This window comes from Panthera onca, chromosome B3, assembly GCF_046562875.1.
Source record: "Panthera onca isolate mPanOnc1 chromosome B3, mPanOnc1 haplotype 2, whole genome shotgun sequence".
Lineage (NCBI taxonomy): Eukaryota > Metazoa > Chordata > Mammalia > Carnivora > Felidae > Panthera > Panthera onca.
Genome location: NC_138344.1, coordinates 3,123,426 through 3,136,150, shown reverse-complemented (window position 1 = coordinate 3,136,150; position 12,725 = coordinate 3,123,426). Strand labels below are relative to the sequence as shown.

At 44.9% G+C, this 12,725-nt stretch overlaps 1 protein-coding gene across 1 annotated transcript in view; it reads left to right on the top strand.

Moving 5' to 3' along the window:
* Positions 1 to 12,725, top strand: part of ADAMTSL3 (ADAMTS like 3) — a 355,200-nt gene that overhangs the window by 231,220 nt on the left and 111,255 nt on the right. The window contains exon 16 of the mRNA XM_060617520.3: positions 9,529 to 9,815. Coding sequence (XP_060473503.3) covers positions 9,529 to 9,815 — 287 coding nt within the window. The remainder of the gene's footprint in view (positions 1 to 9,528; positions 9,816 to 12,725) is intronic.

The window sequence follows — 12,725 nt, the reverse complement described above, 5'->3', positions numbered from 1 at the left end:
GACCACAGCATACCTCAGCTTCCAGCTCATCCCTTTATAACCAGTGTCCTTTGTGGTTTGGGGATGCTCCCTTGTTGACAACGGAGGAGAAGGCGAACGCAGCTATATTTCAGATCCCTTGAGCAAAGCCTGCCAAACCCGCCTGTAGAAGATAAATATTTCTGCCTCTGTGGTTTCCCATGGCCTGGGCTCTGAATTTACACAGGGAGTGGATGTTCTAAAGCTTTATTATTTTTTTTTTTTAATTAGGAAAATAAAAATTACAGCTTATAAAGCTAAGCCAGGGGAACTACAGTTTTGACCTTCTTAGCTTTCCGCTGGGGAATGTGTTGACAGTCGATACGGTTATTCTTGTTTTCAAAGGCCTTCCCGGGAGGCCTCCGACTTTCTTTGGGGTTCGCGATGCTTCCGCAGCTCGGTCGCCCCATTCTCCCATTTTTCATAGATGAAAACCAAGGAAAGAGGGCAGGTTTGGAGCGCCTTGGGTGTTTTCCTCACTGCTATGTTCGCTTCTCCATTTGTGGAAGCTGTATCCGCTACCATCAAAGTATGTCTTCTTTGAGACATCTGGTTTTCCCGCAAGAACAATAATGGCTAATATTGAGGACATCGTTTGTGCCAGGTGCCTATGTGGTGGGTTAGCTCACTCAGTTCCAACGATGTCCCCACGAAGAGGTGTAATTATTACCCTCACTTTAGCGGTGAAGAAAGCAAGGCACAGAAGAGGTTAGGGAATTGCCCAGCCCTTCAGGACCGTTAAGTGGCAGACGGTGATTCTCTGGCATGTGATTTTAGGAAGCGCTTTAGTTTTACCTTACGTGACCTGAATTCAAGCTGCGCGCATCCGTAGGTTGGTCCGAGGACCTGCCTTCAGGACCTACGCGAACTTGAGCTGGTCTTGAGATGCACACGGGCATCAGAAGAGCCACACGTCAAGTACGTGGGATTGTGTGCAGGCCGGCTGGCCACGCCTGGATGCTGACGTCCGGAGTGTGGGGAGGGGCCGGTGGGGGAGAGAGGTTGGTAATGGCAGCAAGGATACAGCGGGAAGCTTAAGCAGGTCTTGGAAAACTTCTCGGTTCACTAAGGAACTGGGACTTCCTTTGGAGGCAGTGGGAGGTTTTCACAAGTGAGGCCATCACGATTACATCCTATTTTATTTATTTATTTTTAAATTTTATTTAAATCCAGATTCGTTAACACATAGTGTAATAATGGTTTCAGGAATAGGATTTAGTGATTCATCGCTTACATACAACACCCAGTGCACGTCCCAACAAGTGCCCTCCTCGATGCCCATCATCTGTCTAGCCCATCCCCCACACCCAACACCCCTCGAGCAACCTTCAGTTTGTTTTCTGGATTTAAGAGTCACTTATGGTTTGCCTCCCTCTCTGTTTTTATCTTAGTTTTCCTTTCCTTCTCCTATGTTCATCGGTGGTGTTTCTTAAATTCCACACGTGCGTGAAATCATATGGTGTCTGTCTTTCTCTGACTGACTTATTTCGCTTAGCATAATACACTCTAGTTCCATCCATGTTGTTGCTAATGGCAAGATTGCATTCTTTTTTTAATGTTTATTTATTTAATGTTTATTTTCATTTATTTCATTTTATGTTCATTTATTTCAGTTTGTGGTCATTTATTTAATGTTTATTTATTTTGAGAGAGAGTCAGAGAGTGTGAGTGGAAGAGGGACAGAGAGACACAGAATCCGAAGCAGGCTCCAGGCTCTGAGCTGTAAGCACAGAGCCTGATGTGGGGCTTGAACCCATGAACCATGAGATCATGACCTGAGCTGAAGTTGGGACGCTTAACCGACTGAGCCACCCAGGTGCCCCACAAGATTTCACTCTTTTTGATGGCTGAGTAATATTCCATTTGTGTATGTATGTGTGTATATATGTGTGTGTGTGCGCACACACACACACACACACACGCACCGTATCTTCCTTATCCGTTCACCATCATGATTACAGTTTAGAAAGATCTTTCTGGCTGTCTGCAACTTGTTTCTAATCATTCACTATGATAAAAAAGGAACTGTGGAAAATGTCAAATTACACATCTCTGTGTAGACCGGACACATTTGTTGGGGTGGAATTTCTGGGCCAGAAGGCACATCGAAGGCATTGAATTTCTTTGGTCAAATTGCATTTCTGAAATTCAGTACTGATTTGCCAACCAAAGCAGTCCTGAAGCCCACCCTGTTTCCTACACCTCCATCAAAATGAGGAAGTTTCCTTTTTTCAAAAAAAAATGCTATTTTCTAGTACAGTTGACTCTTGAACAACATGGGTGCGAACTATGTGGGTCGACTTACATGTGGATTTTTGCAGTGTGGCACTGTGAATGTATTTTTTTTCCTTATGATTTTCTTTCCTTTTCTTTTTTTTTTGGAGAGAGAGAACACATGTGCGCGCATACACATGCGTGAGCAGGGAAGGGACAGAGGGAGATGGAGAGAGAACCCCAAACAAGCACAGAGCCCGGTGTGGGGCTTGATCCCAGACCATGAAATCATGACCTGAGCTGAAATTAAGAACCAGATGCTTAACTGACTAAGGCATCCAGGCACCCCCCCCCTTATGATTTTTTTAATAGCATTTCTTTCCTCTAGCTTACTTTATTGTGAGAAGACAGTATATAATACATAGTACGTATAAAATATGTGTAATTGACTGTTTACGTTATGGGTAAGGGTCAATTGGTTAAGTGTTTGGGGAGTGAGAAGTTGTATGTTGATTTTTGACTGTAGGCAGGGGGATGAGGAGAGGGTCAGTGTCCCTAACCCCTGAGTTGTTCAAGGGTCAGCTGTATTTTCTTTTTAATTTTTTTTAACGTTTATTTATTCTTGAGATAGAGACAGAGCATGAGTGGGGCAGGGGCAGGGGCAGAAAGAGAGGGAGACACAGAATCCGAAGCAGGCTCCAGGCTCTGAGCTGTCAGCACAGAGCCTGACGCGGGGCTCAAACTGACGGACCTCGAGATCATGACCTGAGCCGAAGTCGGAGGCTCAACTGACTGAACCACCCAGGCGCCCCAGGGTCAGCTGTATTCTTAACGTTTTCGTGGTTTACCTTTAACTTTGATCCATGGAGAATTTACTCTGACGTGTGGTATGTGGTGTTGGTCTAACTTAATTCTCCCTCGAATAATTAACAAGCTGCCCCGCACCATCTAGTGAATAATCTAGTGCGCACGCTGAGGTCACAATACCTTCATTGTGTAAATGGACCACTCCATCGTCAGTGCCAGAGTACGGGAATTACTGCAACTTTTTAGAACTTTTTTCTGTCAGGCTCTGCGAGGGCTGTCTCATTGTTATTCCTTTTAAACGGCTCATGACGGTCCTCAACTAACCTCCCATAAAACCTTAGAGTTGTCTTGTCTGTTTCCAGCCTCCTTCCCCCTAAATCGGATCGGAACTGCGTTCATTTGCTAAATCAATTAACGGGGGACGCACATCTTTAGTGTTGAGTCTTCCCATTCAGAGGCATGGGCTTTTCTGTCCAGTGAATCAGATCTCTGGGGTCAGAACGCTTTCAGTATTTTGTGGTTTTAATCATACCAGCCCTGTGCTTTTTTTATAGAGTTTTTATTCAAAAGCTCCTGTGTTAAGCCTCAGTCTTTTTCATCTGTAAAATCAGGAAAATAACAGTACTTGTTCATAAGGTTGTTGTGAAAATTACATTAAATGATAAATGTAATATTCTTTGCACGGTGCCTGGCAATGAACGCCAGCAACAAATGTTGGTTGAATTTTGAGAAACCTGGTAGTTTTAGGATAGATGAATAGGGACTTTGTTTTTTATTATTATTTGAGAGAGAGAGAGAGAGAGAGCGAGAGAGAGCGCAGACAAGTTGGGGGGGCAGAAGAGGGAAAGAGAGAACTTTAAGTATGCTTCACCCTCGGTGTGGAGCCCAACTCAGGGCTTCATCTCAAAACCCTGGGATTATGACATGAGCTGAAATTAGGAGTCAGGTGCTTAATTGACTGAGCCCCCCAGATGCCCCATGCATAGGCACTGTTTCATTGAACTTGTATTTTTTTTCTAAAAATTTTCAATGAACTATACTGTTTTCCATAGTTATATCATCATTAAAGAATCACTTCATCTTCTTTCCTAAAATTTGTACCTTTTACCTTTCCTTATCTCATTTTGTTATTCCTTATACTTTTTACATTTCTGAAGAGATAGCATTTGTATCCCGTATAGATTTTGAAATTAGAGTCTTTGTATTTTAATAGGAGAGTTTAATTCAGTTAAATTTATTATGATTGCTGATAGTTCTGGCCTCCATTTTTTTTCTTCTTTTCTCTTAAGGTTTATTTATTTTTGAGAGAGAGAGAGCACATGCGAGAGAGAGAGCATGAGCAAGGGAGGGGCAGAGAGAGACACACAGAATCCAAAGCAGGCTCCAGGCTCTAAGCTGTCAGCACAGAGCCCAACGCGGGGCTCGAACCCACGAACCGTGAGATCATGACCTGAGCTGAAATCAGATGCTTAACTGACTGCGTCATCCAGGCACCCTGTTCTGGCCTCTATTTTAAGTTATCTCCTTGTTTCTCATAATTTTCTAGATGATGCGTGTTTTCTGGATTCATTTTCTCCAGTAACTGGAGATCAATCCTTTGTAATTTCATCTTTTTCTGTATTTTTTTTTATCACCAACATCCCTTTTCTATTGACTTCTCCATCTTTAAAATGAGTAAGTTGACATAGCTGGCTTTCTTACCAACCTATTTCAAAGCTCCTGGTTTCTAAAAAGAAATTTTTAGCCAGGTGTTTTCCTTTTCTGTGGCCGCAGGAGCAATTTACCACACACCTAGTGGCTTAATAAACATTTGCTATCTCAGTTCTGTAAGTCAGGAGCCCAGTAGATTGAAGTGGTTCCTCTGCACTGGGTCCCACGAAGCCAAAATCAAGGTGTCTCTCAGCCTGAGCGCCTGTCTGGGGCCCTGGGGGAGAATGTGCTTCCAGTCCTATTCAGGTAGTTGGCAGAATTCAGTTTCATGCAGTTGTAGAATCGAAACTCCCATTTCCTTGCTGGCTGTCGGCCAGTTGTTCTCAACTTCAAGGGGTCGCCTGCACTCCTTGGCTCCTGGCCCCTTCCGTCTCCCAGCCAGCAGCAGCTGGGGTACCTCTCGTGCTCTGAATCTCTCCCGTTCTTTTCCTGCATCTCTCTGACTTCAGCCAAAGAAATTTCTGTTTTTAAGGACCTGTGATTAGATTATCCTGCTAGAATAATCTCCTTATCTCGAGGCCCATAACCTTAACCATATCTGCAGAATTCCTTTTGCCATGCAATATAACATATTCATAAATTCTAGAGACTAGGGTGTGAGCATCTTTGGGGTGGCCATTATTCTGCGTGAAACACATAAGTTTTTTTTTTTTAATTTTTGTAATGTTTATTTATTTTTGAGACAGAGAGAGACAGAGCATGAATGGGGGAGGGTCAGAGAGGGAGACAGAATCTGAAGCAGGCTCCAGGTTCTGAGCTGTCAGCACAGAGCCTGACACAGCGCCTAAACCCAGGAACCACAAGATCATGACCTGAGCCGAAATCGGATGCTCAACCGACCAAGCCACCCAGGTGCCCCTAAAACTCTAAGTTTTTATGTTCATCATTTTTTATCACTTTTTCCTGGGAGATAGTGTGCCTTTCCAAGCTATATTGTAGGCACTTTTTTTTAAACATGTTTTATTTCTGAACACTTTGTCTGTTTGTCTTGTGTTAGAACCTCTACTTGAAGAATCCAGGCATCTTCAATATCGGATTATTTCATTTTTCTTTCATTTTGTCTCTAAAAACTGCCAGGGTGCCTGGGTGACTCAGTCAGTTGAATGTCCAGCTTCAGCTCAGGTCATGATCTCACAGTTTGTGGGTTCGAGCCTCATGTCAGGCTCTGTGCTGACAGCTCAGAGCCTGGAACTACTTTGGATTCTGGTCTCCCTCTCTCTCTGCCCCTCCCCTGCTTGCATTCTGTATCTCTCTCTCTCTTTCTCTCTCTCTCTCTCTCTCTCTCAAAAAAAAAAAATTAAATAAACTTAAAAATAAAAACTGCCATTTAAAAAAAATCCGTTTTGAAGAGGTAGAATTTACATACAGTAGGCGGTATCTATTTAAAGTGATGAGTTTTAACAGGTGTAAACAGCCACCCAGCCCCAGCCTCAGGCAGGATACAGAACACTCCCATCACCCCCAGAAGGTCTCCTTTGCAGACTGTTCCTCCCTCCCCCTGCTCCAGGTGCTTCAAAAGCTCCCCTCAGGGCCCCTGCGGGGCTCAGTCAGTTAAGCCTCTGACTCTGCATTCCGGCTCAGGTCCTAATCTCACATTTGGTGAGTTCGAGCTCCGTGTGTACTGACAACACAGAGCTTGCTTGGAATTCTCCCTCTCTCTCTCTGTCTCTCTCTCTCTCTGTCTCTCCCCCCACCCCGTCCCCTCCCTGCTCATGCGCTCGCTCGCTCTCTGTCTCTCAAATAAAAAAAACATCTTTGTTTCAGTAAGCAATAATGAGGCACCTGGGTGGCTCAGTCAGTTGAGCATCCAACTCTTGAGTTCAGCTCAGGTCATGATCTCATGGTTCATCAGATCGAGCCCCATGTCGGGCTCTGCACTGACAGTGTGGAGCCGGCTTGGGATTTTCTCTCTCCCTTTCTCTGCCCCTCCCCTGCTTGTGCACGTACACTCATGCTGTCTCTTTCGAGATAAATAAATAAACATTTAAAAAATAAATAATTAAACAATACTAATAATACATAAAAAATTGAAAAAAATCCACAAAGACCATCATGCTAGTTTATACATAAAGTTTCTGTTGCCATAGCTTCCCCCCCCACCCCCTTTCAAACCACTCGTGGCTAATTTGGACAGTTCTCACATCTGATTTTTAAGAGGACCCCTAAAAGGGTCTCTGAAAGCCAACTTGAAAGGTCCGGGACACCTTAGGAAAACACTGGATGTGACCATCACTTGCCACGTTGGGAACTGAGGTGAGCCTTTCCTCCAGCCCCATCTTCTAATGGGGCTCTGAATCACAACAGACACAGGGGTTCCCTGTGAATGAAAAGAATCTACATCTCAATTTTCAGTTTTTATCACTAAGGAGAGAGGAGGGGAAAAGAAGGTGACCATAAACGTACAGTGTGCACAGGGGTGCCTGGGTGGCTCAGTTGGTTAAGCGTCCGACTTCAGCTCAGGTCATGATCTCGCGGTCTGTGAGTTCAAGACCCCGCGTCGGCTCTGTGCTGACAGCTGGGAGCCTGGAGCCTGCTTCAGATTCTGTGTCTCCCTCTCTCTCTGCCCCTCCCCCGCTCGTGCTCTGTCTCTCTGTATCTCAAAAATGAATAAACGTTAAAAAATTAAAAAAGTACAGTATGCACATGGTTAGAAAATGCAAGCCTTTTAAAGCTATAAACAGAAAGTGGAAGCTCCCACTCCACACTCTGGCACGTGCGATCGATTGCTTCCAGAAAAGAGACATTGTACATTGTACGTAAATCATGTACAGGCATGTGTGCTATAAATGTTTTAATTAAATAACATATGCACTACATATACATATGCATGCCTTTATGTGTGTATTTAGACAAAAGATCCCAGTATATGAGCCATCCCACACTTAACTTCATTTAACTCTCTCCAAGAGGAGACTATTCCTTCTGAATTAATACAGACACACCTCCTTCTTTTAATTGACCTCATATTATTACATTGTATGTATATTACATTGTATCGGTGCCTCGTCTTAAATTTAATCAGGCTTTTTCTTTCCCGTTCTACTGGGGAAAACAGCAAGGAGAGAAAAGAGCATGTTCAAATATTATGCCAATACTCCTCCCTGCTGGGAGGTTGGGCGAGCCCTCTCCTGGCCTAGGGTAGGGGAGGGAGTTCTCCACCAAAAGTTTTCAATGCAGTAAATAGAATTTGGAGGGTTTACTGTTTGCAGGGCTCTTTACGGGGCTCATGTATCCCAGTGGTGTTTCCTCCTGCTGATTGGATTTTGGACAACGGTGATGAAGTCTTGTCCAGGCAAAGAAGGTTGGAGGACTCTGAGAGACCCTTACTACCCGTTCTGAGATTTTGAACATGAACCCTTGAAACTATATCTTAGCCGTTTTCTAAAGCGACTTAGTACGTTATCCTGTGAACAGAGATCTGCGTTCACTTAAACTCAGGAAATGATGCACGCCATATTCCCCTCTTAGGCATTTATAGTACGCATTCATGTATCATGGTCTTTGGAAAAGTTTTGCAATAATTAAACCTGTGGAGCACTATTGCACCCGTGGTTTCCCAAACTTACATTTGCTGAGCTCTTCCTTGCCTGTCACTTGTGAATATCTCACAATGCAAGTGTTGCTTCGGGATGACTTAACTAAGTGTATGTCCCTGCTGAGTCTCTGCTTTTCAGTTCAGTGCAGGAATCAGTAAACGTCTTCTGCAAAGGCCCAGATAGTAAAGATTTTAGGCTTTGTGGGCCAAATAGTCTCTGTGGCAAATCCTCAGCTCTGCCATGTAGCATAAAAACAGTCATGAACAAGAAGTGAGCAAGTGACCATGGCCATATTCCAATAAAACTATAATTATGGATACTTTAATTCAATGTTGTGTCATTCAGAAAATATTACCCTTCTTTTCCACCCCCAACCATTTAAAACTATAAAAGTCATTCTGTAGTCTGTAGAGAAACAGGTGGGCTGGACTTGACCTGTAGGCTATAGGTTGACAACCTCTGATTTAGTGGATAATAATTCAGAATCAGAAATAAATACTTTATTCAGCCATATTGTATCTAAGATATTTTCGAGAAGATGAAATTCAGTGTAGTGTAGTTGAGGACAGAATATGAAAGCTTCATCTACCCTGCAGAAAACATTTATTATCTTAAATATTGAGAGTTTAATAAAGTCCTACCTGTTAAAGGATAAGCCTGATAAAGATTCGTTGAATAAATATTGATGAAAATTCTCCGTATTATAAAAGAACCCAGATTAGAAATTATCACTACATAATGGTTTATTTATGACCAAATTTTTGAAGAGCCTAATTTTAATGATGTTATACAAAGGTGATAGCACAGCATTTGAGTTTTAAAATGGATGCAAACTTTTGGGGCACCTGGGTGGTTCAGTCAGTTAAGTGTCCGACTCTTGATTTCGGCTCAGGTCATGATCTCATGATTTGTGAGTTTGAGCCCTGCATCGGGCTCTGCACTGTCAGACTTGGGACTCTCTCTCTCTCTCTCTCTCTCTGCCCCACCCCTGCTCTCTAAATAAATAGCTAAATAAACAAACAAATAAAATGGGTGCAAACGTTCACTAGATCTCCAGTGAAAAATCCTTTCTGTTGCTAATAAGATTGGACAATTTGTTCATGACCTAGTTGAGCACGAGGAAAAATAAACGTCCTTTCCAATGTCCCGAATTCCCTCTGAGCAAAGTTATTTCTTCCCTTCAGGGAAGGCCTGTCGCTCCTGCGGGGCCGGTGTATAACGGGGACTCCTGGGTCTTCTGTAGGTTCATCCCGGAGCCCTGGTCGGCCTGCAGCACCACGTGCGGGCCGGGCGTCCAGGTCCGGGAGGTGAAGTGCCGTGTGCTCCTGACGTTCACGCAGACGGAGACCGAGCTGCCTGAGGAAGAGTGCGAGGGCCCCCAGCTGCCCACCGAGCGGCCCTGCCTCCTCAACCCCTGCGACGAGAGCCCTGCCTCCCGCCAGCCCGACGCCTCTCCCCAGGAGGACAGCACGATGACCTACCACTGGGAGTACGCTGGCTTCACCCCTTGCACGGCCACATGCTTGGGAGGTATTGGATTCTCTCGGGGGGGTGGGGAGGGTGGGGCGGGACAGCGGCGTCTTATGTTGCTAATAGTTTGAGAAACCACTGACTTGGCTAAGCCAAACATGCAACTTAGAAAAACCTAAAGGAGGTAAAGTCATTCGAATAACTGAAAACTATGCCTTCTCTGCCTTTATTTTGCATTGTGATTATTCCAGGAAGATAAAGGATAGTGTGGCAGTATATCCTGACCCCCTCCCCCCCCCCCCAAAAATGTTATGCTCCTTTGGCCTCAGCAAATGTATAAATGAGGTGGGGAAAGAGGCCACTGATTAATATGGAATAAGTAGGAGAATGCAGAACTGATAAGTCGAGGCAATCTTGCCCGTAAGTCAGTGTTACAAATTGAGGTGGCCTGGGATTGCCATTTCTGATGAGACTCTGTCAGGAGTCACCCTCATACCTGCACATTGGGCTGGAGACCAGGGAAGAGCGCACTGGTCACTCTGGTTTATGTGTGTGCACGTATGTGTGTGTAATGTGCGTAGCCAGTGGGCCTGTTAGGATTAGGAAGTGCTAATATGGCCAGGTGGCCTCAATAGGGTGCAAGTTGGCACCAAGATTATTAAGCCCTCCAGGATCAAAAGAGAGTTGATGAGCAGAGAGCAGGAGCTCAGATAGTCATTCTCCAGGGCTCTCTTTTTTGGAAGGAAAAGATAGAAATAGTTGGAAAGCTAGCTCTTCTGCTGACCTGAAGGAGACTCATCTGATCAGGACTCCAGGACCCCTGACACCCTGACCCTGGATTCCAGCACTTGTGGCAAACCCTGGTGGCTAAATGTGCTCTGACTTCAGGGGCGCCTGGGGGACTCGGTCAGTTAAGCGTCCGACTCTTGATTTCAGCTCAGGTGATGATTTCACGGTTTGTGAGTTCGAGCCCCACGTCGGGTTCTGCACTGACAGTGCAGAGCCTGCTTGCGTTTCTCTCTCTCTCTCTCTCTCTCTGCCCCTCCTGCATGAGTTCTTTCTTCTCTCTCTCTTTCCCTCTTCCAGATAAATAGATAAACTTTAAAAAAAGTGCTCTGACTTCAGTCCCAGCCAATGGTGAGAAGAATACAGGAGCTACTGCCTTAGAAGGTGGTTAGTTCACGTGCATGCTCCAGCCCTCCTGGTGCTCCTGAGCCCATTACTTGGAGCTCCCTATCAGGTATTAGAGCTCCTGATCCTGTCACTGTACCTGAGCCCCTCCCTCTTTTCCTCCGGGCCCTTAAGTGAATTCCCAGTCCTTCCCATCCAGTCTCCAAGACTTGGTGGTATTTGTCTTTGTCCTGTCCTAATTCAACCTCTAAACCCACCTATCCTGGCGCAGACACCTGTTCTCTGACGTTGCCAGCCTGCCGTAGACCCAGAGGAAGTGACATATGTTTTAGCCCCAGCCTTCGGCTGAGCTACTACCTTTCACATGGAGTTATGCACGGAGGATTTAAGAACAGAACACTTGGCTGCTCCCAGATTCTCTCTGCTCTCTTACTTGCTTCTCCCTGGTTTTTAGAAGCCCACCCAACTGACTAGGAGTTCAGATTGTCTTACTCACCTGGACCTCAACTGGCTGCTGTGTCTCTTGCCTCCAGGGCACATAGTCTCAGCCCCAAGTCCACAGCACACCTATGCTGCTGCTCAGAACTTAACTCCTGCTCTGAGTTCAGCACCCTGGACACCACCCTTGTTATAGCTTGGAAACCTTCACATGAACATGTCCTTGGAGAGAATAGGAGCTAGTGCTTTCCTGATGAGTCTTGAGGACGCCTCCAGAGGTAGTTGCCGAGATGCAAAAATGGTCCCCCATTCAACTGCCGTTACAGATGGCTGGAACTTCCTACGACATTCCTGGAAAGTATCAGCTATCTCTACCACTTCTGAACCAGCACGTTCCTGCAGGATCACCAGGGGCCTGGAGCTGTGTCTTTTATTATGAGAGCAGAAACAAATCCTGCTGTTGCTTGCACAGCCTCAAATCTCTTAATCTCAAAACTCTTGAACGTTGCCTTTGGTAGAATTACTATTTCATCTAGTACTCTGCTATCCTTGAGTTTAGTTTTTTTTCCCTGACTGGGAAGGCCCCTCGATTTGGGGAAACATGGCATGTTGGGTCCTCGGAACTAAGAGAGCAGTTGGAGTTGCCCAAGGAAAAATGACCAGGCGAATTCTGATTCAGTTGGCGGAGTCTGTTGGACCTCATCTTTGATAGATAGATAGATAGATAGATAGATTGATTGATTTTGAGGGGGGCGGGGAAGGGAGAGACGGAGAGAGAGAGAATGTCAAGCAGGCTCCATGTTATCAGCACAGAGCCCGACGCAAGGCTCAATCTCATGAGCCGTGAGATCATGACCTGAGCCGAAATCAAGAGTCAAACGCTTAATTGACTGAGCCATCCAGGCGGCACTAGACCTCATCTTTGAAGCTTGGTACCAAGATGTTAGAATCTGCTATTGTGCTGTCTACTGAGGTAGCTCTAGGAGGCACCTCCAGGATGGCTGAGCCTATGGGAATGACTTTCTTTTTTTATTTGCTAATAGTTTTATTGAGATGTAATTCACATCCCATACACTTTATGCATTTGAAGTCTTTATTCAATTTGGTGGGTTTTAGTATATTCACAAGGTTGTGCAAACATCCTAATAATCAGCGTCACAGCACTTTACCCCCACAGAACCCTGTACCCTTAAGCAGGTCACTCCCCATTTTTCCTCAAACCCCCATTTTCCCTGCCAGTGGCAGCCCCTGGAAACCATTGATCTACTTTCTGTCTATTCTGGACATTTCGTATAAGATGAATCACATAATATGGGGTCCTTCGTGACTTTTACTTAGTATAATGTTTCCAGTTGAGGTCCATCCATGTTGTAGCATGAATCAGAACTTCATTCCTTTTTA